General features: G+C 47.5%; 1 protein-coding gene across 3 annotated transcripts in view; it reads right to left on the minus strand.

The window, feature by feature from the left end:
* Positions 1-25341, minus strand: part of FRMD4A (FERM domain containing 4A) — a 221113-nt gene that overhangs the window by 13026 nt on the left and 182746 nt on the right. For all 3 annotated transcript variants that reach the window (XM_086609855.1, XM_086609856.1, XM_086609857.1), the window contains 4 exons: positions 21205-21343; positions 14577-14718; positions 5922-6055; positions 2386-2508 (listed from right to left, as the gene is read on the minus strand). In XM_086609855.1, the coding sequence (XP_086465981.1) occupies positions 2386-2508; positions 5922-6055; positions 14577-14718; positions 21205-21343 (538 nt within the window). The remainder of the gene's footprint in view (positions 1-2385; positions 2509-5921; positions 6056-14576; positions 14719-21204; positions 21344-25341) is intronic.

Below are 25341 nucleotides of genomic sequence, written 5' to 3' on the forward strand. Positions count from 1 at the left end.
GTTATCCTCCAAAGTCAAGGGATTTAAGTCAATTTATGCCAACGCGGAAGCTGATATAGAGCTTCCTGGTCCACAGCAGGACCCCACGCTGTGAGGTACTTGCTAATCTGCAACGGATCTGGCTACCTTCTCCAGCTCAGTGGAGTTTTTGGTGTCAGTCTGCTAGAAAGGGGAACACAGTATATTGCAGATTAGGGAAAAAATTACGAGCTTTTTTATGTCTAGTGAACGGTGGGAGTTCGCGTCACAAGCACTGACAACCACGCATTCATGGAGATCCTCACTACGCAAATTCAAATCCTTCCTCCTCGTTTAGCAGCGGTGTACGCTGCAAGAGCTGATCTGTGGAAATTAAACAGATTGAAGTTGTTCTCTGAAGCTTTTATTCTGGGCTTTTGGCTTAAAAACATTCCCATTGCTCTCAGTGGTGAGTCAGCATTGCCTTAAATCTATAATCATCATTTTCCTCACTTCACTGAACCCACCTCCATCTTTTTAACAGATCCCTTTTTGTTTTGAAGAGTTTATAAGCTCTATCAACACCAAACTTATTAAAAGTGAATTTGATACCATGGAGTTTTAAGGCCTGGAACCTCGTTCATTGCCTTCTGGCAAAATCTTTCCCAGAGTCAGGAATTATGGACCAGGTAGAGGCGATTACCAAAAAATACAATAGGACCCTTCCCTGCAAGTCTTGCTCTGACAAAGCTCTTACTAAAGGTACTCAGAGTTTGATGTGATCTGTCATCTCAGACCTTCACAGATTCAGTTCTAAATCACTCAGTATATCTTAGAAAAAACATATTCATTTTCCTTTTGGCCATAATTGCCTATTTTCTTCCAGTGAGGCCACTATAAGTAAAGCCTCAGAAAATGAGGGCTATTATCTGCCCTCAGATGGAAGTGCCTTGCTTCAGGTCCTTGTCACAGTTGTAATATCAGTCCTGGATTTATGTAACTGAGGGGGTATTTCACCTTTTGTTTTAAATTGAGTTTCTAGTGTTTGCACTTGCTGAAAAGCACATGAAAATCATCGCTGGCCTCTCTAAATGCTCTCAAACTGGCAGCCAAATAAACACAGCTCAACATCATTCTTCGAAAACAGAAATTTATGGTTTTCAACACAGTCTTAAAGTTTGACAGATGAAGAGGGAGGTAGAGAAAAGCTGAGTCAGTGTGTTTGGATTGCTGATGCCAAAAGGCAGAGTGCCTGCAGTGGGAAGGAGCTGCTTTACCTTCATGCTCTCCCCACCTAATTGTGCCACTGGAGTGAGGAGATTCCTCACCCACTGGTCCCAAAAGCTGCCTTGTAGCAGTAAGATCTGGGAAGCTGGAGATCAGGTTATAACTGAGCAGCCAACAGACTGCAGGAGTTTTAGGAGTAACTCAGCTAAGCCGTGCTTCCCTTTGAAAAGCTTAATTAAATGTGCTAGTTCATGAATATTTGACTTCGGTGGAATTCCTCTCCCAGGCTCCATTGAGAACAAAACTAAAGAGCTCCAGCTGTTTATTTTTTCAGCAGAAGGAAAATGCCAACAAAACGACAAACAGTTAATTCTCTGGCTGAATGGAGCCTTAAACCACACAGTCACACCAGCTTCAGTCTCTCCTCTTACGAAAATAAAAAGGAAACTCAAGACTGGAATATACACACAAGTGTCTTGAGACAAATGCGTCTCCGCAGACAATAGCTTTTCTGTGAATCTGGGCCCGCCTTACAGCTGCTGCAGGCCTGTTTTCACAGCCACGGTTCAGGGCACTGACCCAGCACACTGTGGGAGCAAGGGAAGAGAACAAACACTCCCTGGCAAACTTAGAAAAACCTAATTCCTGCTCCCCATAGGTAGAGACGATGGCTCTTTTGTTTAAGGACTGGGGAGCAAAACACTTTCATCTTGCTGTTGCAGGGCTAAGATGGATAATTGTGATGCTTTTCCCCCCGTTAGGGGAGATCTGAATTCAGATTGCTACCAAAGTGGAAAGCAACTGGCTGTTTGCAAAAACAACACAGGGCAGCAGCAGGGCTCAGATGGCTCAAGGGGCTCCTGATGTGCCCCCTACTCACACAAGTCACTGCACATGGTCACCAGAGTGCTTGGACTGTCACGGTCCAGTTGGTCAACCAGGCTCTCTCTCTGACCTCTACCAAAGCCAGGGCTGAACTTTGAGGGTTTAACCTTTACTCTTGAGTCAGAACTAAGGGCACCAACTCTGTTGCTGCTTCCCTGTTCTGATGGATATTAAAAAATAAATGGCACCATGACCAACTAAAGTTATTTAAAGCAAAAATGACCATAAGACTGATGGTTCCTATGTGGTGAACGCTGGATGTCTTAGAGACCCGAGGTGGGGACATGGGGCTGGAAGGGAAGGGCACAGCCTCACCTCTCCCTTGGGCAGGATTTTCTGCTCATCCAGTTTAAAGGCAGTTCCTATTCTTCTCCTTACAATAGGCGGCTCCTCCCCAGGATCCAGGGGGTATTCTCGTGGAAGCTTTCCTGTGAGCTCCTGTAAGCAGAAAATGCTGTTAGTGATCTGGGAAATCCTGGAGCAGAGCAAAGCACAACACCGCTCTTCAACCGTGACCATAAAATGACAGGCGTTCTTTAACAACGTATCTGGTTTAGCCAGCTGATAAACACACAGGAGAACACCCAGCCCTGCCAACTCCTCCCAGGACCTGACACTGAGGGTGGGGAACTTTTCTTTAACCTGTGCATGAATATAGATTTTCGTGGTCTGCCCAGGGTAGGTCTGCAGGTGGTGCCCATCCCTGGGGCGCTGGGGCCTGAGGCTGAACAGACAGAAGCACACATGCTTTCATCTCCGCTGCAGGGTGAGCAGGAAAGAAGAGCTTCTATGTGCTGAGCTACTTCTGAGAGCGAGGTGAGCAGATCCGAGAGCCTTCACGCAGGATGCAGGGCTGCTGAGTCAGAAAGCCCCGCTGGCAACAGCCTGACAGGTTATGACCTGCACAGAAAAACATTCCTACCTGATTCATGATGTGTCTGAGAGGAATGCAGTGAAAATGGTCACTAAAACTGGTGCCTGGTACCTCATTACCTGTCTGATAACACTTCATGTATCAGAGCCCCTTCCAAACCTGGGTGATGTCATGGGCAGCTTTGGAGCAGTATTAGATGACGCTTTGTCAGAGTCACGGGGTCATTTGCAAAGATTTGTTCAAAATCTGAAATAAACCCCACAAAACTGAGGAATATCTGGAACACCGGAAGCAGCGAGCACCAATACTGATGTTAATGCTGTGGGTGTTTTTTTCCCTGGACTACACAATACAGCCACACACATCTGAAATGAAGGCATTCAAATGCCTACAGAAAAAGGCAGGAGCCTCACTAGGAGCACAGCCCAACTCCTTGTACTCAAAAGTCTCCCCATGAAGGACAAAAGGCTTTTGTGTTCTTTAGCATCAGCCTTGAGAGGATCCAGCTGGCAGAGTAACCTAAATCATCTGAATCCCAAAGAACAGCAGCTGACCTTAATGCGAGTGCGCAGCTCCGGCCCCTGCCTGCCCTGGCCTCTCCCCCCGCTCCCTAATGGGGTTTTCCTTTCTACTCTTTTCAGGTCACTATGAAAAAAGGACCTGGCCTTTTCAAATCCTTCCTTTAAGCAGTTCCCAGCAAAATGGGTTTGCAGCACAGCTCTGTGCCGACGTGCATAACGCCCTTTTGCGAGAGGCACTGCTGCCATGTCTCATGGGTCTCGTTCCGCGTTGCCCCTCCAGCCCCACGGGGTTATTTCAGCTTTTCTTCTGTAACACGTTCCTTCCAGTGTGATGCGGCTCTAAGCACTGCATCAAGACATAGATTCCCATATCCTTTCCTGAGGGAAAAAGGACATTTTCTTTATAATCCCTAACTTAATATGAAGCAGGGCAGTGGGGAAAGAGTTAATATCTTCTGTAAAATGCCCAAGATTGGAGCAGAACAAAATTAATGTGGGCCACTGTGCTGCCTCCATAAACTGAAAAGTATTCACAGGCACGGTCCTGAAATGTAATCTAAATTATTAAGTAACTGGAGTAGTGATGGCCCAAAGTAACCTGATGCCACTGTTAGGAATGGCTCTAGCCATGCTTATTTGATTATGCCCCCACTTTTAACCCTTTTTTAATCTCCTAGTTTGCCACCGCCTCTCTCTGTTTTGGCCATTCTCATGCCACAGGAGAAAGGACGAAGGGCAGCCGGAGAGGAAATACTTCCAATGGGAGGCTGCTGATGGACAAGCTGCAGGGTTGCAAGACAGGGTCAGTTTCCAAGTATCCATCAACTGCCTCTCTCGGATCACCTACAGAAAGCACCAACACTTTCTACCAGCTCTTAAGGTGCTGACAGATGGGCTCTGGCCAGCCTTGCTGCAGCACGTTAAGGAGATAACGCTCCTTACCACTGGCTCCATGTCCCAGTGGGAGCTTTTGCCTCCATCCCAGTTACGCACACAGCGCCCAAGGCTGCCCTGCAGTCAGGGCTGGGGTTAAAATGAAGGTACTGGGCTGTGAGCTCCTGCAACTGTGGCACAGGCATATCCTCCCCTGCATGCGTGCTGCTGCAGAGCATTAGCCCTTGGCAGGCAGGAAGTGTTAGCTCAGGGTGGTAAATTCCTTCAGGGCAAGTAGAGCCCTCCAGACCTTGTCCATCAGCCCCTGAAGAGTGTGTGACTGCTTCCTGCAGATGATCTTAGCTCTGCACTCAATGGACTTACGAGACTGGATCTGGTCCTGCGACCTTTATCGGCACAAGTTGTCTGTTGAAGGCAACCAGGACTTCCCAGGTGGGACAGCATTGCTTGTGTGGAGTAAAGGACAGGAACTGGGGCAGCAGAGATGTCTGCTGACTTTCTTTGTTGAGAGGTATTTTCCACAACTTAGTCTTGTTGGCATTAAAACTATAAACTAATTGAAATAAAGTGCAGGGAGAGCTGAATCAGTGACCTATTTCCCCCATTTTTGTCAAAGGTGAGATGCACATCAAATGTTAAGCAACAGCTGGAAGATCTCAATGCCACTGTCTGCAGTCGGTTTCCTGTTGTATTAACACATCATGATTTGTCGTTAAATTCAGATTTTCGGGCCTGGTAAACAAAGGAGAATTGCTGAATGACCCAAGTACACGCTGCTGCTCATCTCCACACCCATCTGCAGCAGCGTGGTGATTTCCCCAAGTGTTAAATTGATTTCTAAACTGGCCTCCTGCGTCCTCCAAGAATGAACTGGCAAGTGAGTGGCAAGGTTATGAGTTCCTGAGCTGACCTGCACGTCCTGGGAGGACCACAATGGTTCCTCTTCGCCACCACAGTGTGGTCTGCCACCACACTGCCATTCCTCTCCAGCAGTGCCAGAGCTTATTGGGAGGAGTCTACAAGGAGCTATGAAGGGAGGAGTTATGAAGGGAGTCTACATGGAGCAGATGAGACCTTGTGTGCTGTAAGTAAGAATGTGCTGGGAGAAAAAAAAGCATGTAAGGTCAGGCCTGCTCCAAGAAGAAAGTGTATCACCCTGGGGTTTTTTTGCTAATGAAGTGAAAAGCATTTGAGAAGTGATTACCAGTACACAGGACAGCCTTCCTATGGAATTTATGACCAAAGTCAATAAGAAACCTACCTGAATGCATCTTGAACACAATTTCAACCAGCAGACATGGATGCTGAGCATCCTCCTAGCCCCAAGTCAACTGGGTACCCAGCAGATATGGGGTGCCCTTCTCTAAGGGCGAAATGTCCTGTGACACTGCAACCTGGAGTTGAAACAGCCGACCTTCCTGAGGCATTTGTACAATGGGCTTTGTAAGAGGTGGCTATGGAAGCAATCTCTTCTCCTGACTCCACGCCACCTCCAAACAACCAGCATGCTACAACAATGGAAGCAACAAAGTGTTACAGGTTATAAAATGTCCATTGCCTACCGCTTCTCGGAGACACAGTTTCTTCAGCTCTTCCAAGCGTTGGCGCAGTGTCTCTTCCAAAGCTTCTTGCCTGGATTTCAGTGCAGCCAGCATGTCTTTCTTGGCAGACTGAGAACTATCTGACTCTTGGGAACCTATCAATAAACAATGATTTCACTAGGCCAGCTGACAGCAGAATACACATCTGGAGTGCTTGTAATTTTACCAAAGCCTGGATGCATTTCTTCCAAAAAGAAACCAGACTACGACATGAAGCAGGTGTTACCCAGTCATGTTTGTTTACGGCAAATTCTTAATATTTAAGCTAACAGACAGAGATTGGACAGTGGAGCACACAAAGACATTTGTAATCATTATCCAGAAAAATAAAAGCAACAAAATTATTCATGTAAAGTTCCTAGAAAAAAAAGGCGTATCATTCTCATGAAAGTTCCCAATGGCAAATAACAGTACCGTTTATGAAACCCTGGAGATGCATTTTTGAGAAATTAAGCCTAGGAGGAACCATTTGACAATACAGCCTACTTCTTAAGAACTGCAGTTATCCTAGTGGCAAACATTTAATTCAATCCACTTACAGTGCCTGTTTTATGAAGAAAATGTAATGGAACAAAACTACCTAGCAAGATTCCTGTAAAACACACCAAAACAACAATATCTCATAGGTCCTTCCAGGATAGTAGCTGTTTCTTGTGAAAATGTAGGTCAAGATATTTAAACTGGATGTCCAAATGGCTTGACTTTTCAAGTGGAAATTACCCAGAAACTTCCAGTGAAGTAAGTCCATGCATTAAGTCAGACTCTGTTGCTCAGATGTCATGACAATATTTGTAAATCCTGCTTTTTAAGGAACTTATTGATGAGGTTCTTGATTTTATTTTGGTTTGGGATGGTGCATCAATTGCTAAGTCACTACTTTGTTCCGAACCCCTTGTTTGGATAAATCGAGTGCATCCTTTCATCATACAGTAAGAACACGCAGGTTATGGCCATAATGTGAGATGAAAAGCAAGCTCGAGAAGGGGTAAATGCCATCTCTATATGCTTTTCACTCGTGTTACTGGCTGCAGTTCAAAGCATCCACCTTAGGTTTACGGAAAGCTGAGTTCTGGTATCTGTGATGGATTCAGCGGTAGCATCCCACGTCTGTTCACAGATGACACTGACAGCTACAGCTCCACACGCTCTAAAGGTCTGCCCCACACGCAGCTCTGGAGCTCAGCTGAAGTCTGCATCTGATCCCTTTTTAATAAACTCCATCGTGGGTCTTGAGCTGGGCTGAACGGACAGGGCTGCTGTGGCTAAGCTGCTGCTGTTGCCACAACAGAAGTGTCTAGGTGATCTCAGTATCTGAGATGTCTTCCACGGAGTGGCACATACGATGCTCTGTGAGACCCACTCTTTTGGATTGGCAGTGGGATACTCTAACCCACCTAAAACGGCACCAGACACTTACAGTTAGACAGCAGGATTGTGCCCAGTGCTTTGCAGGGACTTCTTGTGTGGTACTGTAGGTTTATGCCTGCAGAAAAGCCTTTGACTTCGCAATGCTTTCAAGGGGGTTCCTCCTAGTCCACAGTGGTTCCTCAGTGGTCTCAGCACTCGCTGTCCCAGGGTGACTGTACGAACCCAGGACAGTGACTCTGGGGGCTTCCCTGCCCCTCCATAGAGCAATGGCACAGAGAAAGCAGACCTTTATTAGCTGCAGCGGTCAGACACAACGGGATGCTACTTGGCATTTTTGGTGCACGTGTAGGATGAGGGTGAGACAGGGCTTGTACATACATTTGCAGCATGGCCTCCAAGTGCACAGTGAAAACACTCCACCCAAGGAGGTTGAAAACGTTGCTGACATTTCACAGAGCTCTGGAAGGAACCTGGAAACAACTCCTTGTTTTGGCAGCAAAACAGAGTGGAATTTGCGCTTTCAGCTTCATCTTTCATTGCTACTATTCCAGCAGGCTGTTAAAGCTAAACTGAATGTAGATTGAGGCAACTAATGCCATGAAAGAGTTCTGCATTGGCCCAGGGGGAGCAGAGAATTTCACAGCCCTTTTCCACTGCTATTTTCTGCAGTTTTCATATAGGAAGACAGCTGGCTGACACTTATTCTGTGCAGTGACACCCTGCTTTGTTACACACCTTTTTATTGGGCTGTCCTGGAATGGGGGAGGTGGAAAAAGGGCTCTCTAAAGGTCAGCCAGGTTGAGCATCATCAGAGAAAGGAGTACAAGCTCATGGTAAGCTGTCTGTTTAGTCGCTGTGGTCATCCTCGTTTCATTTGGGTTTGCCCACACAGAGCAACAGAATAAAATTCTGCAAACACATCTGTGCTGCAGGAACTTGACAGGATCTTCTAGAGGAGCCTTGTATTTGCACTGGCAGGGAAAGCCCTCTCTAGCATTGAGTAATTCTTAATAGTAACCCTGGTGAGCAGTTACCAGCAAAAACTCAACTGCTGGATTTCTTCACTGAATTGCCAACAAACTGCTGAGTCCTGGTAAAAAGTTGCTCATGATTCCAGCAGATGTTTCAACTCCTTTCTTCTTCTTTTAGGACTTTAATGACCTACGTTTTCCTTTCAACTGCTCTTACCCTTTCCTTCCTCTCTCTGCTCCCTACCTCCACACCAGCCTCGTATTTATTTTTCAAAGCTATTCGTTTTTGCACTGCGGGTTGCCGCAGCAGCTACATAGATGCTGAAACATTTAAAAGCATATGAATAGCCTAAAGCCTGGCCAGACGCCTGGGCTGATGCGAGGTGTGCCGCCAAGAAGGAAACGAATGGCTTCTGGCTGAGCTGGGACGGGCCCAAATCAAGCACAGACAGGTCACGGCGTTTGCCCCAGCTGTGCTCACCCTGTGTGAGAACCACGCTGGTCTGAACCCTGAGGCGGTTGGTGGCAGTGTCCACTGAGTGCACGTTTTGCTGTCTTCTTCACCCCTTCCAGAAGGCAAAGGAATTGGGGGAGATCTGGAAGTGCATTGTCACATTCTAATTAAGCAATGGGACTACTGCTGAAACCAAAGTCAAACGCTTGTTGGTACTAATGAAGCAGTTCAAATTAACCTTTTCCAAGTGTGTTTTTGTATGGAAAACCAGCATAGTGAGGGTTCAAAGGCTACGGTCAGGGCACTCAGTTTGTGGCTTATGATGCTTCATTTTTTTAGCTTGACCATACCCGACTTGGATGATCCCTTGGCGATACTGCAGGACTGACTTCTTTCTTCAGACGTTCCTGAAGTTTCTCCTTCAGAAACTTTTCTGTATTAGCTGGTTTGGGTTTTTTTTGTGGGTGGTTTTTTTTTTCATTGTTTTTGTTTTTTAATTTAATAGCTAAACTATTTTGGGGTGTATTATTATTGTGGGTTGGAGTATCTGCTTGTTCTCACAGGTGAAAAGCAAATGGAAACTTGATCAGTCAAGAGAATCACACCGTGTGAGATGCTTGTCAAGGAATAGAGAACAGTGCTTTGTATTGCTGGGGTGCCTACCACTTCCATTAAAGGCTCTTTATTTATAAATATGTATTAATCCAGCCTTGAGCAAGGCTGTGACCACAGACCCACTTCTAAACCCAGTGGCAGTTGACCCAAAAATGTCAGAACAAATCAAAAGACCACAAAAACAACCAAAGAAATAATCAAAGACCAGCTCAGACCAAACCAACCAAGCAGATACTACCTTAAATCAGCCTTATTAAATATGATGCTCACTGAGTCACGGCTGCCTAGTGCCTTCCAAAGGGGATCATCAACAGAGAAAAATCAGTCCTGAAAGATCAGTCCTAACACGAGACTCCTACTGCGACAGAAATGGTTGACTGAGAGGCTTTCTCACGTGTTTTATCTCCCACAATTAGGGCTAATTCCTCATGCTGTAAACGAGAGAAATGTTGCTGAAATATGTGATTTCCCTGTATAGCTTTTGAACCTTTCTGTGAGAATTATTATTCAGTCTCCTTCCCATTTGCTGTGCAAAGATCTACCAAACTCTGCAATTTAACATGCACTTCTGCAGAACCATTTCATGTCCCTAAAAGAAAAAGAGTTATGAAAATGCACCGGGGGTATCAACTCAGGACCATCCTTCTGGTGGGCACCAGGAACCTGCTGAATTGGGGCCTGTTTTTATAGCTGATGCTGCTGGTTTAATTTCAAAGCCAAGGCAATCGTACATGCCCTCTCCTCCTTTGCGTACAGGATGGGACACAGGTCTTGGTGACCTGAACATCCACTTAATATCCTATTAGTGTGTGCGTACACTAGTCATTTTCTGACACCCATTTGACCTCTCTGGGCAATTTCTCCATCCACTGACATTCAGGAGAATATGAGCTGTGAAATGGGAGGAGAACATGGTCCTCCCTGCCCAACTCACTCCTCCAGCAGAATTCACGGCTAAGCTTCTTCATCAGTGCTAACGGGCTGGTTTCTAATCCCTCCAATAGTGGTGATGTCAGGACGGTCTTGGTGATGTTGATGGGGACACAAAGCAAGTGATCCCCAAAGGATCTGACCAAGGTGATGTGCTGTGCCTGTGCAGATCTGCAGGGGCTCCTGGCTGGCAGGTGTCAGCTCCAAGACAAGCTTTGTTTTAAAGCTTGTCAAAAAGACAAGACTAGCAATGTGAGCCACCTTTTTGAAGAGGAAAGCCCTACCAGTGACTCACTGTCCCTATTTCCTCCACCAATTTTAGTGGAGTGGAATCAGCCTGGAAAAGTGATAAATGAGAAAGACGAAAATAAGCAGGGAGGATAGATGGGATGCTGAAGAGCAGAGGGAGCCAAGGCTTGGTGCTAGCATCTGTGAGGGGAAAGGCGATGCAACAAGGCGGCTGAACAGCAGCGAGGCAAGAGCATCCAGGCATCTCTCCTCTTTCTCATTTTCTGAGTCTCCTGCTCCAGGGAAAACACATCTAAATATGGCAAACTCTTCACACTACATCCGGCAGCTGTCTCCAGCTTGCTGGTGTTTGGTTGAGGTCTCCATGGAAGGCTGTGCCCCGAGCAGGGAGGGAGGTCCCCTCACACTTGCTCCATGCCAGAGCCCGGGCTGACTCACCACACCAGGATGTCAGCGCACAACAGCCAGCAACCTCAGACAGCCGCTATCTCTTGTCTCTGCCAGACAAATAGGATATCCTCCATGGCGCACGGGAGCCCAGCTGGAGCTGCTCCGCACAGGATGCGCTCAGATATCCTGTGGGCGACTCATCTTCGAGAGCCCCCGTGCTCGTGGGCCGCACGGGTGCTGTTTATCCGCTCCAACACCCGCTGGGGCGGTCCAGCTGGGAGACGGCCCCACCGGATGGAGCGGCGGGGGCTGGGGAACCGGCTGGCTGGGCTCTGTCGTGGCATTTTCAAGTGTAAACAGGTTCCTGCATAGGAAACCTCCATCACTGATGCAGGAATGGGGCTCAGGGGGCTGGAGGCTTCTCAAACACGTCTGCAGAGCTAAAGCAGAGGTGCCCCTCTGTGGTCTTTCCTCTGCCCACTGAGATGAAGAAGGTGGTCTGGGGTTCAGTTCAACAATAACCCAGCAATAACAGGGCTCCTCGCTAGCTAGGAGACCTGCAGAGCTTTTAGGATACTGACTGTTCCAAAGAAAAAATCCACCTTAGACCTAACCTGATTTTGCTCTGATAATTATCTTTGCTGGCTTTGATTATGGTTCACGCCAGTGTGCAATCGGAGCTTTCATTCCCAGGAAAATCTTACCCTAGATGTCCAGGGATGGCCCAGATATCCCGAGTAGAAGATCCTTGAGCTAAATCCCAGCAGCCTGCTGTTTTGCAGGTCCCCTTCGGAGTCCAAAGGAGGTCAAAAGTTAGAGTAAGAAATGCATTTGGGAGCATCGGGTATCAAACTTAAAACTCTGCAGTGGACACAGACCAAGATCGAAGGCCTGGGAAACACGGAGGAGCTTAGGCTTTGGCCCTGAATTGCTGTGACCATGGAGAAGTCACTGTCTCTGTATTAGACTCCATTTCCCTACTGCTGTGTCTTGAGACTGTAAGTGATGTGGGGCAGTGACTGCCTCGCACTATACAGCAGGATCTTGGCCAGACAGTGTGACAGCTGGAATCAACAACAAATATTTCCTTGCAGCCTTGTTGCAAACCCAGAGGAGATATGCCAGCTTTGGCGCGCTCCTCGGGGCACGGACAGCCCCTTTGGTGAGGAGGAGCGAGATGGAGAGAGGAAATAGCTGTAAGAAATTTCCAAGAAAAAAGGACAGAGAACGGTAGGGAAATGAGGACAAACAGAGATTCAGTTCTGCCCTTGTGATTTCGAGTCACTCGGGGTATTTATAGCCTGGAAATCTACTGTGGCCACTTAATCATTTGCACTTATTCTCTCCAGCGCGCAGGCTTTAGCAGCGATAACCCATCATTGTTGTGACTGCGCGCTGATAATCTTTGGCACAATGGGAGGAAACGCAAAGGCTGGGATGGAGCCAGTGACTGTGCCCAGTGGGACAGGCAGCGAATGCCCCCTCCCATCCAGTGGGGCAGGGCTGGGTCACCTCTGCCACCCGGGCTTGAGGGAAGGGGCTCTTGGAGCAGAGGGGTCTGGGTGACTGTGTGGAAGCAATCCAGGGTCTTCGATTCCCTGGTATCTGTCCTTCTCTGCCAGATGTCCTCTCTCTACACTTCCCTCCCTCCAGAAGTGTCCTTGTAGCTACTGGAAGGCACAAAGCATTAGCAAACCTTACAGCAATCAACGTTTTGGGGAGAGCCCTGTCCTCACAGCTGGTAGGTCCTACAGGCGGCTCTGAACACAGGAACCTGGAGGGGCCCATGCTTGCCTGGCCCACCAGCAGCACCTCGACTGAAACAGAGGTTCACACAAGTCCTAGGTGGGCATCCAGGTAGACTGATCCACCTACTTAGGCCTGAAGAAATGACTCATCTGGTTAATGAACTTTGCGTGGGTCTAGTCACTACTCCAGTTCTGCTGAGTCTGCAAACTCCATGCTCAGCCAGACAGGATTTGAGCAGGGAGCAAAAAAATACAGAAATAAAAGCACGGGCAGCTCCCAGTTTGGGATTTCCATCCACATAAGCCTGATAGGTGCTGGCCCTGCAGATGCTTTTATGGGCCTGATTTTCTGCTGGCTTTCACCTGGCTACTGGACTCCCAATGGGAGTGCAGAAGCAGATTCCCATGTTTTTTTCCAGGAAGCCGAAAAGTCAGCGTACTAACATGGAAACAGGATTACTACCAAGTAGCTCTCACAAACTTGGGAATGGTGCCCAGGAGGCTGAGATTTTGGAAGGATCTTAAGAACTTCCTTGGGGTACTTAATGTTATTTACTTTCCAGCAGGAGAGATGGAAAAAATGCCAAACAAAGAGCTCCAACAACCTGACACCAGTCCGAGAGCTGCTCAGCTACTGCAACTCCCTGAGCACTGGGAGGCACAGACAGTGGATTGTATACTGCACCAGGAGGATCTAAGGAGCAGAAAGGCCTCTCTGTTTGCCGGCAAGGCAAGGAATTGCACAGCAGGCTGCTCTGGAGCTTTGTAAGCACTGCACATTTTAACCCCTTGCTGGACATTTTCCATGTGGGAAAATGTGGCTTTTAAGAGGCATGAAGGACGCAGTGATGCAAAGCTGGTGTACTACACCAGAATGGGTTCAGTTTCTAAGCATTTGTATTCTTCTTAGATGGACTCTTCCCTTGTCAAGCATGGGAAGGTTATTCTCTGGTGTTACACATCTCAGCACAATCGGTTTTGGTAACTTGGTGTGATGCTTAACAGAGGGCATTTAATTGACTGGAACTGTTAATTATAGTGACACGAGCAACTTCACCCTCTGAAGAGCTTCTCACCTGAGCAGCTTCAAGCTCTTTGCAAACTATCCATCCCTGCTTTGCCCTGGAGTGACGTTTGGCACTGTTTTACACACAGCTTGCCCCGTTCGAACTGACAGAAGAGTTTCAAAGAAATACAGACAAGTTCCTGACTCCTCTTCCCTGGTCCTTCTCTTCTGGTGCTCTAGCTCTCCTTCATGTCAACTTCTCTTTGGTTTCTTTCACAGATTATGTCTTCCTCATAACAGGGAGGTGCTCTAAGCCAAAAAAGAAACTTCTAGGTCCCCGCACTAGTATGGTGGAGAGTGCTAGGGAATAGCTCTTTTGAGCCTGGGACACCAGGTAAATTCCAGCAACAGAGAGGTCAGGCAGATGTGCACTGTGTGAAGAAGACACCCTCCCTCAACAATGCTGAGGGGTACCCCCAATTCCCAGCCTCAGTTTCCCTAATGAGCTGCACTGGCTGACTGCTTCCTCACTGCTGGCTGGGGACTCCTTCACCAAAACATCTGCTTAGGGATGAGCTGGGTGCCAAGGGGTGATTATGGCAGAAACCATGAAGAGAGACCAGGTCTCAGCTGGGGAGTGAGAGGTTGGAGATGACATCCTGGGGCCAAAGAGGAAACGAGCAGCAGTAATGAGAGAGGGGGAAGCTGTTGCCTGTGCTGTTTGTGGGGCAACGTGCTGAGAGACAGACTGACACCTGGACGGACAGAAAGACTAAAGGGAAGTGACTTTCATTTCTGCAGTGCAGGTTCTGGCTGCTCCCCATTACACCATGGCCATGGCCCTTCCCACCATATTCTCTCCAATAACAGGATAAAGGATGTTACCTGATGACAGAAGACTCCCACTGCTGCCGCTGATAATTTTGCCTTTACTCCCCATGTTGGCCAGCTTTGAGGTCTTGAGCGTTCCAGTTTCGGTCAGGTCAATCGCAATCTCACTCAGGCTTCTTGCAGCATGAATCTTGGACTGGACATGGACACAGGAGTTAGTAAGGATCTAGCGCTTCTTTAAAGCTTACAGAAGGAAAAAGTCCTTTTGCTGTGGTAGGAAACAGGCCTCCATAGCAGACTTGGATAATTTTACAAGAACAGAAGCAATCTAGCTCAGCATTCACTGCTGCACTTTTTACATTCTTAAGTGGGTACAATTCTGGCATCGCTTCCTGTTTGTTATTTTCTCTGCTTTGCCATGCACATTTTTCCCTCTTAAACAATGTATGGAGTCACTGTGTTACCACATACAATAAGAAACCTTCAGAAATGCCAACATAATAAACTGCAAAGCCCAAAGGCTAAAGACCTTCTCTAGAGAGGAGAGAGGAGAGGAGGAGAGGAGGAGAGGAGAAAAGAGATGTCAGTTGGAAGGGACCTTCAATGATGATCTAGTCCTCCTCCTATCTTAGGAGGGAATGAGTTGACTACCTTAGATGTCATCCTTTCTCCATTGGTTATGGAAGGATTTGAGACAAGAAGATGCCCAGAAAGTTCAAGTGAGATAATCCCAGAACTTTCTCTTTGTTGAGCAGTGAGATCAGATGTGGTTACGCTCACAGAGCCAACAAAGGCAGACCATGTTCAGGGCAAGGGGGTTAGCAGCACTGAGCAGTGAAATGAGGATGGCGGCTGCTCAGAGGATTGGGCTCACTCAGTCCCAGTGGCTGCCCTGCCTCTGAAATACAAACCCCATTGTTGTAGCTCACCATCTATCTCCAGTTCATTCTCTTGACAGCCTCTAGCAGGTGCTTAACAAGAAGATCAAGAACATTGATCTAAGTTGCTGGGGATGGCTCTTCAGTTATATTCCCAGCACTACTGGGAAGAAGAACCCTGTATAAGAGGGTGTCTTGGGTGGCCACAAGAATTTTTCATTCCTTTTTCTGACCAGTAGAGCCTTAGGATCACCTTAAAATAGGAAGTGCCACATCAGAACAACCCCAAAGCCTCTCTAGTCTTGTATCTCATTTCTGACTGGGGTCATCTCCAAGCACTTCAGAAAAAAAATATACGCAATCTTTTCATTAAGCCATTGTCAAATAATCTGTCCACATGGAAAACTTCCTCCTGCCTCTTCTGAACTAATGCTTATGCTCTGAGCTATATTATACGTATGGGTTGTTGAACTTGCTTCAGGTAAGAAGCCATGCTAAGAAGGAGGAAACTGACAAGCAGGAAGAAGCTTGCTGCCTGTAATATGGCACACAAAGATGACTGTTATTTCATCTCGACATGGAAATCGGCTCCTTGCTTGCTAACCCTCATGTGAGCTCCTCAGTCATGGACGGAGGAGCTTGGAGCTCAGCCCACCGCCCTCTCACAAGTCTCACAAGTCCTGTGCTGCTGAGCTTCATAGCCTGGCCTTGCAGGGCCACTGACCTGCAATTTCTGTTTCCCAAAACTCAGAAAGTTGTTGGGACATTGTGCTGCGGCTCTCCAGCCGCGCAAAGACTTTTGTTAAACAGGATGGTGAAGCCCCAGTTCAGGATCACCTCAGCATTCACCTCTGCACCTCCTCAAAGCCAGAAGAGACTCTCAGCCCTACTCATGCAGTTCAGGTGATAAGCACATCATTACAGTGTTAGCAAATCAGAATCTGATTGACGTCTGCGTATCAGGGTGTGATCTATTCCCACTGGAACTAACATGAGAGCACAAGGAACACTTGCTGTGATGGGATTTTCAATGTTATTTCACACCCTTGGGAAGGAGAAACCACTTTAACAAGAACTAAGGCTTGAACTGATGGCTGAATGCTCACCACACTGAGCTTCACTCTTAGCTCTGTTACTGATTTGCTGTGGGGCTTTGGGTAAGACACTTAAGGTTGAGTTCTTAGCAATCCACTGCCTCTGTTTGCACATCAGTGAAATAATAAAGGAAGTAAAATGTCTCCCTGTTGCACACTGTATTTTTGAGATTAATTTAAGACTGCAAATAAAGACAGCACTGGGAGAGCCTTATACTGAAAATACCCTCAGAATTGTTATCATAATTTAATATTCTTTGGTATTTATAGGCTACATCATTATCATTCAGAGGTACCCAAATGTCTCACAAGCTTATTTCCACAACAACCCCAAGAACAGGGTGTGTGCACTCACTCATTTGAGTGCAGAGGCTGAACTACCTGCCAAGATGTCAGAGCAGATCAGACAACCAGTACTGACCCTCTTAAACTAATGCTACAACCAGTTAGACACTTCTCATTTCCAGCAGCTCCTGCCCAAAATCAGCTCCAGGAGAAGGATGGCACTCTTTTAGCTTCTTGGATCTGACTTGGAGCTGATGTTTCTGGTCAGAAACAAGGTCTGTGAAAGATGTTCTCCAAATAGCTCTCGAAGGTTAGTTCTAGGTGAAGAGGAAAATATCCACTTTTATCTAACAAGATTTCCTGCTACTGAAGTCTTGATAAGGAGCCTGTGCGTGAACTGCTGTCTCGCTGCAATGCCAAATCTTTGGAGGTAACAAGTTTTAAGACTGCTGCTGTGCTGGTGATTTATCTCCTGCAGCTGTATATATGCTGTATGACCTTACATAGATGTAGGGCTATGTATACTTGTATAATCCCAGGAACAGCCATACTGATCAAACCCAGCATCTGCCTGACCCAATATACTGAGCCCTTGCAGCGGATGTCTAGGAAACGTACAACCCCAAGTCTGCACAGACAGATCCTGCCCTTCCCTCTCTGCAAGATAGTGGTTTTCCTGCATTTGTAGCACAGTTACAGTGAGAAGCTGTAAACATTTAGACAAATAGTTCTAGCCCTGTAGTTTATTCCCACTCATATTCAGACTGCAAATCAGGGCACACTCTGGCCCTACCTGTTTGACCAGGCACTAACTGAAAGGCTGGGTGAAGGCAATGCAACTGCAGGCTGTGGTCCTGGCTAGCGTGCCAAGCCGGCGGCAACTGGAAGTGTGCCCTGTATAGGGCAAATGAAAAAATAGTGTAAGACCGAAGCCTGGCATCCCTGGAGCCAGAGGAGAGGAAAAGCAAACCAGAAGAGAGCAGATAGGGGATCAGCAGGGCAGAGCGAGGTCCCGCCACAGAGGGTGCAATCCAAACCTGCTGAAGCCAGCAGTGAAGGTTTTAGATCCGACCGTGGTTGTACTAATGGTGCCCTGCACTGAACAGTTGGGATGGAGCATCTCCTGAAAGGAACGGGGTTAATTTTCCACGCCGCTCAATCCCTGCTGCTTCTGCTGCCTACAGCAACGCCAATCATTGTCGGGTGGTCTTGTGCTTTGGACAGCCGCTCATCAACAGCGGGAATCAGACCAACGGCTCATTTCATACAGGCCACTGAGCAGCAGCCAGCGAGGTCTGGGCAAGACTGTGTCCTGACAGCACAATGGTGGAAAGCTAGATTACATCCCATTAGCACTCCCTCAGGCCTTGCAGTCCCTCCAGGCTCAAAAATTTTAAAGCACTTAGCGCAGACCTGCCAAGTCTCATTTACATGGAGGGAGACTGGCTCATTCATGAGTCATTCCAAAGCACGGGGCCAAACTGATGCCCAGTGCGGTTCTGACAGGGTCAGAGGGTGAAGGAAAATCCATCAGTGAAAAGCAAGAGTAGGTGGACGCTAGGGATGCATTTATCCCTCTTGCTTGCAGTGATGGGGCTTTGCTGCAGGTGATTTTTCAAAACCCTTGGCCTATCTTCTACCAGTTCATTCAGCCAAAAAGCCTTGTGCTTGGAGGAAAGCGCCGCTGGAAATTCCCACAAAATGGGACTTCTCAAGGCTTCTAGGCTAAGTGCTTGATTGACTCGGCGCAGTCAACAGAGCAAAGACATGCCTTGAAGTCCTGCTGCATCTGCCTCCTGAAAAAAAGGGAAGCTGGCAGGAGTTCTGCATGCTGACACGTTCACTCGGAAAGCTGGGGATCTTTTCAGTCTCCATGTTACGCTTGGATTGCAGGGAGAGAGAGACAGATCAGCGGGAAGCAAGACGCTGGGAACTTGGCGAGCTGGCAGGAGTTCAACACAGAGTGAGGCTGCAAAGGCGGCTGGGACCTCGCATCCTTGCAAAGAGATCAAAATCCATGCAAAGCTGATTTTATTTCTTTTTAAAATCAAATGAAGGGGCTTTTCCAGTGAAGCTGTGCAGAAGGTCCAAATCCAACTCGTGCCCAGTTATGTGAGGAGCACCAAGTTCAAGCTTGCTTTATCGCTATGTCATATCTCCTGACATCTAAGCTACATCACTGGAGTGAAGGCTCACTTGCAGTGAGCTCCAGCAGGCTTTTTCTTCTATGTTTGTTTTATTTTTCTTTCTTTTGTCGAAACAATACGAAATGCCAAGTGTGCACATGAAAGGAAGGAATATCTTAAGTTTTGCTTTGAAGTTGGGGATTCAACTGAAATGGAGACCAAGATTTAAGGGGATGCAAACCCATGCGACTTGAAACTCAAATAAATGTTTGTCTAAGCCCTTGAGAGCTGAAACGAAGACATTTTATATCACACCACTCTGGAATATATTTTACTGATTTTTCAAAAGCAAAGCGCATATGAGTACGGTGTCCTGAAGTGACCCACTGGATGAACTGAACAGATCAATTAAAATTGATAGATCCATCAATCTTGACAGTTTTATGTCAAAGACGAGGACAACAAACTAAAATACCAGCTCCGTTAAGAGAAAGGGACAAAAATATTTGTATGCCTTAACTTCAAAGCCTCAGTGTGGCCATCGGGATTACTGTGACAAAGCACACTGACACGGTCACAGTCGTGACAGGTTGACAAACGAGGGCTGGTGGGTGGTGCTGTCTGTAGGAGTGTGAGAGAGGGGAGATCAGATTGAAACACAATCTGCCAACAACAAAGGAAGTCACTGAAGGGAAGTCCTGGGCATTTGAGAGACCCAGTTTCTTACCAAAGAAATGGGAGGAGGAGGAGGGAATCTCCTTTTGTTTGTTGGTTGCTTGCGACCTAAATACCTTGCAGCTAGATCAGCAAATCCATCTGGCTAAAAGCAAAAAAAATAAACTTCTGTTTGTTTGCTGAGTTGGTTTTGTTGAGAGCAAAACAGAGAGCTATGCACTCCCCTGGTGGTGCTGAGCAGAGGCGTGGGACAGGAAAGCATTACCTGGTATCGAGTGAGCATGCAATTTTGTCTATATTCACAGCTGGCACTTAGGCAGGAGTGAGAAGCCAGCTACATCCCTAAATTCAATACAGCTCACAGCAACTAAGATGAATCCTGGTTTTTTGCATTAGATGGGACATGGCCAAAGTGGGTGTAATCCTGTGTTCTGCTCAAGGCATCCGAAAGTCCTACCCACTCCGCAATAAAGTCACAGAGATCATGCTGGGGAAAGCAATGTCAGAAGGGTTTGGAGTGAGCTGGACTAGTATCACACTGAAGGCCCTTCACATAATTTCAGCAAGCCAATTCAATTCATTGAACTGGAAGAAAAATAACACAGCAAAGAAAAACAGGAAAAAGAAAGGGTTTTTTTGTCAGTTTAGTGAGCTGAACTGGTTCATGAAGGGACCCGATAGGGCCAGGGTCTGTGCATGGGAGGCCGCAGCCCCTACCTGAAACTGTGCACAGTGTTTTCAGCAACAGTAAGCTGTTAAGCTTGTTTCAGCCATTTTGAGGAGTATCACCCCCAGACTCCTGCCACCTCACCAGAGACAGGGGTCAATGCAGGCAGCTGTATAAGCAGGTACCCACTCAAAGCACTTTATCTTCTCTGTAAAGTCTTACACCATCATGTTCAGATGGAGAGAGGTGTCGGCACGAAAGGTCTCTCTTCTGTCTCAAAGTGATCTCAAAGTGATCAAAGTGATCTCCTGCTGCTTTGGGTATGCCTAAAATTACTGCTGATGAAAGGAATTACGGGGAAAACACACACTCCTCTGGTTTCAAGGTGGTTTCTTTTGTGTATTGAGCAGCCCTTTGTGCAGCACCACATCCAGACAGTTCCATGTAAGGCCAGGCTGTCCACATCCTGCTTCTCTCCTGCTGTGAGATTCTTTGTAGACAGGAAATAATATTCCTACCCCTCATGTCTAGGAAAATACGATAGTAAAAAGCAAGCAACAGCAAGAAGGATTCAGAAACAGGTCTAGAGTGTGAAGCTACTTTGAACTTAGTTATTGGAAGCTGCCCTAACTTTATGACAGAGTTCAAGAACCAGAAGACATGTGGAAACCATCTAGACAGGGACACGACCCGCTTGCAAACTTTGGCTTTTCCAATCTGGCCACAGTTCTGTACAACCTTTCCCTCAATCTTCATCCCCATAGACATGAATTTGATAGACTTCCTCAACCTGGCCAAAGCCAGCAGACATTTTGAGTCAATTTGCCTTTTGTTGACCTCAAGTGGAAAGGGAGGCTAGGAACAGAGCCACCATCTGGACTTGACCTTGCTGGGACTATGGAGAGTGAGAAGGACTCACTCACTGCAACATGCACTTCCCACCTCCAACATGCTTACCTTGCTTTGCTTTCTGTCCAGGTAGAACTGATGCTGACTAATGGCCATAGCCCAGATAGACTTTATTAGTGCTGGACAGGCATACCATGTATGCACAGCGATGCCACTATGCCCAAAAGTCCTCCTGGTCACAGATGCCCTGGAGAGGAGAAAGAAAAGAATGAACTGGGGTTACACCAAGGCTTCCTCAGATAGCTTTCTGTGGCAGAACCTATCACAGACCTCATAGTAAAAGCTGCTATCTTTACTGCACACACCCTTGTTCTAATGGGAAAAATTGCTTAGAGAACAGCAATAAACAGCTACTCCAGCCAGGAGATCATTCACTTTAAATAACTCCTCAAATTAGAACAGTAAAGATCATCCAGTTTGTCCAGTTCAGACTGTATTCCTGGGTTTGGCCGAGCTGAATCTGACCTGCTACGTGTCCCAGGGGACTCACTAGTGCCAAACCACGCGTGAATCCTCTGTGTCTCATCACATACTGAAACACCTGAGGCTGTCCTCACACCCTCCACTACCTCTGGTTTTGGATGGTGGCTCTCAAATATTAGGACCCAGGCGACAACTAAAGATCCTCAGGATCAATGGCTGCTTTAGAGAATGCGGGAGAAACTTTTCAGGTACCTTGATTTCCCCACTTGTAAACAGATGTAGCAGGACTTGCCACATGGTATGGGAAAGGGGAGTTGTGAGACTCGGAGAGGGCTGCCTAGTGCCCCGTAGAGAAGAATGTTACTCAGTGATTAGCTGAGTGAATGTAAAAACAGGAAAAATAAGAGCTAAATGTTTCCTCTCTGGAACTCCCAATTGTCCTCAAATACTAGCAAAAAACACAGGTTAGGTTTCCCCATGCTTTCACAGCTGTACAAAACTTCTTGATTATGCCTCCCCACCCCTCAACTCTAACCCCGCCAGCAGAGCCCCTGAACACCAGCACACACAGGCTCACAGCGTCCTGGTCTGCAGAACCCTTCCCACTGCAGGGATGTTGCACTGGCTGGAGTAAACCAAGCCACTGATCTACGGAGCCCCAAATAACTGGGGTCCTCCTCCCCAGTCTGTTAAGAAGACTCTTGTAGTGGTGTACGATTATGAAATGAATGTGAGTACTGGTGCACAAACTAGCTCAGAAACGAGACACTTTTGTTACAGCCATTCACATAGGGAACGTGGATGGTGAAGGGGGAAGCAGTGCAAGAGACAGTCTGGGGAGCAGGTTGTGCTCCGGAGGGGCTGCCACAGTCCACAGCCACATCTGTGCGATGCAGATGTGGAGGTGACACTGCAGGACAGCCCAGGAGCCTTACTGTGCAGCACAAGGGATGAGCAACTCTTTTTCCAGTGCTTGGAAGTCCTCAAGCCTGCTAAGGCAGTGACTCCCCTCCTGCACCTGCACCAGCCACCTCTCCTCTGGTGCCTGTGGGCTACTGCCCTGTCCAAAACCAGAGGTGAACATGGGGAGGGACACAGTTAAAGAAAGTTGTGATAGAGCCAAGAATGAAAGAAAAGCAAAACTCTTTGAAATGGGAACTGCTGGCCAGGTTCAGGCTGGGAGAGGGCTGACAGCTCTTGTGTCAGGGCCTTTTCAGTGCTGCAAAATGTGTTAAAGTCAAATTGTGAAATTACAAATTGGAGTGAAATTTCTCTGAGAAAACAGCCGCAGCCAATGTAAACAAGATCTGAGACAACTGGGATCTCAGGTTTCAGTGTTACCCTGTGCTGAGTCCTTTCCATGCACCTGGAGCAGAAGACCTTGTCTCGTTCTAAGCATTGTTCTTGTGAGAAAACTCTCCATGGATGCAACAGGACAGTGCTGGGTGCTGGGTTGTCTCGTCCCTGTCACTAGGCAGGGAATGAAGACTGTGCTAGGAGGGGCTCCTGAAGTTGAGGCTGGAGAGGGGATCCAACTCCGGATGCTTTATGTTGGCTTAAGAGACACAAACCACTGCAGCACATTGGCACATAAGGCTCTAAGGCATTAAGGCATTAAACACGGGCTCAAGCCTTAATTCTGGTGTCATCCTATTCAGTTCAAACGCAGTTACTCGTTCTGAACTCTCACAAATATGCTCTGCCAGCCATTCATCTTCTCATTTTAGCAGTGATTTCTATTTTTTTTTCTTTCTGGGATCTGTACACATTTCCCATCAAAACTGCAGACGCTGTTAGAAAGTCTGCAAACTTAGCTGGTCTGAGCTGTGGACTTGCTTTTCACAGTTGTCTTCTGGGGAGACCTGTGAGAGACAGCCCATGGGTATTTTTCCCGTGACTTCCCTCCAAGTATGCCACATGCACTATGGAATTAACCGTGAAAACGTATCATTGCCCTCCTTTACGGCACAAGTAACCATGATGAAGAGAGGTTAAATGGCTTGTTCTGGACAGGAAGTCACAGGCAGAGGCAGGGCTTAAAAACATACATTGTGCTGCCCAGCCCTGGCCACAACCATGGAGCTGTGCTTGCTCTCCTGCGAGCATGGCTTCGCTGACTCAAGCTCTGGTTTGGCTACACGGTGAGGAATGCGGAGAGAGCACTGTGTTGGCTACTCCTCCACCTCCACACACCAAACAACTCCTCACAGGAGTCCATCCCACTTTGCCAGGAGACTACGACCCGAGCTGTGTTGCCACCGCGCCACTGCAACGTGCCTTGCTGCTTTACAGCCAGCGTACCGTTTTGACCTGGACAGTGGTACCCTCTGGATGTGAAAATCAACCAACTGAATTCCCTTGCAGTGAGAAAGCACCAGGCTGACAACCTGGGACAGTGTTTTGTCCTCCTGGTGTTGATTCAGAGAAACAGCGCAATGGAACAAAAAACGGAAGCTCTTCTGTGTCAGTAATTCCTGTCATCTAAACAGAAATGAGACAGAAGAGGTTCCTCTGTTTGGTCACATTTCACGCATGACACAGAGTTGCAAATATCATCATGATTTCAACGTCCCAGAGCTATTTGCTTTCTTTTCCCTGCAATCGCTGCTTACAGGGAACGGTCAGCCTGGGCGTTTAGGGGCTTCTCGCTGCTGGTTGCTTGCAGCACGCGTCTCTGATGCCTCGGCGCTGCCAGAGGCTCGGTGGAGGAAGAAGTACATCACTCCCAGCTCCCGCTGCTGGAAGATCTCCCAGTGTATTCCCAACTTTGGGAATTTGCTCTGCTAGATTTTATGCGACTATTTACATGTTTAATATTAAGCAGATGCTTCAAGGCTCTGCTGACCTGGAGCTGCACAATGGTACGAGCTGCTCCACTCGGCTTTCGCTTTAACAAAACACACCTATGGAGACAGGCACGGTTGTATCGGTGTGACCATGTTCATATCAGGACAAAAAAGCACAGAAACTGCATGCAAAATTCCCTTAACAAAAGCACATCTATTCGACACAGATAGGCACGGGAAACAGGTGAAACAGGATCACAGCTGAGCGATCAGCAAAACACGCTACTAGCAGCAGCACATCAAATCAGTCTGGGCAGAGAGCTGGTTTCCATCAGCCGTATTCATACTCACGGTGCAAGTGGGACATCACTCTCAGCAAGAACAACTCACAGAGCAACACACACACTGCTCACTGTCTGCAGCAACCACCCACCAACACAAACAAGCAAGGGGTGCGGAACACCCCGATCAGATGCAGCCCAGTCACTTGAACTCACTCTCCAGGTCTCTGTAGTAACAAAAAAAGACTTCACTGCCAAAAAGACTGATGGGCTCTCATCCAGACTGCCGGTAAACCTCTGGTACCGTGCCATTCCTTTCAGTTGCACTACTGAATATTTATTTACAAGGAAGCGTGCGAGTACAAACTCTGGCGCCCAATTCCAGGCTCCAAGCACAACACGGGGACAAGGCAACCCCCCTTCCATGCACGGGGGTTGCCGGCACTGCAGCCGGGGCACCGGAGCTGCACAACCCCGGGGGTCAGAAGGTGCCGAAATAGAAGGAAGGAAAAAAAAAGAATACCCTAGGATCCGAGGGGAAACGCATCCTCAAAAAATACCCATCCGAACCCAAAACGTCCCGCTGGAAGGAAGCAGCAGCCCCCGGCTCGATACTCGCTGCCCCTTTTTTATGGACTTCAGAGCTACCAAGCGCGGCTCACCACGATCCCGCTGGGCGCTGCACAGCCCGGCTC

This window comes from Tauraco erythrolophus, chromosome 4 (genome assembly GCF_009769465.1).
Source record: "Tauraco erythrolophus isolate bTauEry1 chromosome 4, bTauEry1.pri, whole genome shotgun sequence".
Classification (NCBI taxonomy): Eukaryota; Metazoa; Chordata; class Aves; order Musophagiformes; family Musophagidae; genus Tauraco; species Tauraco erythrolophus.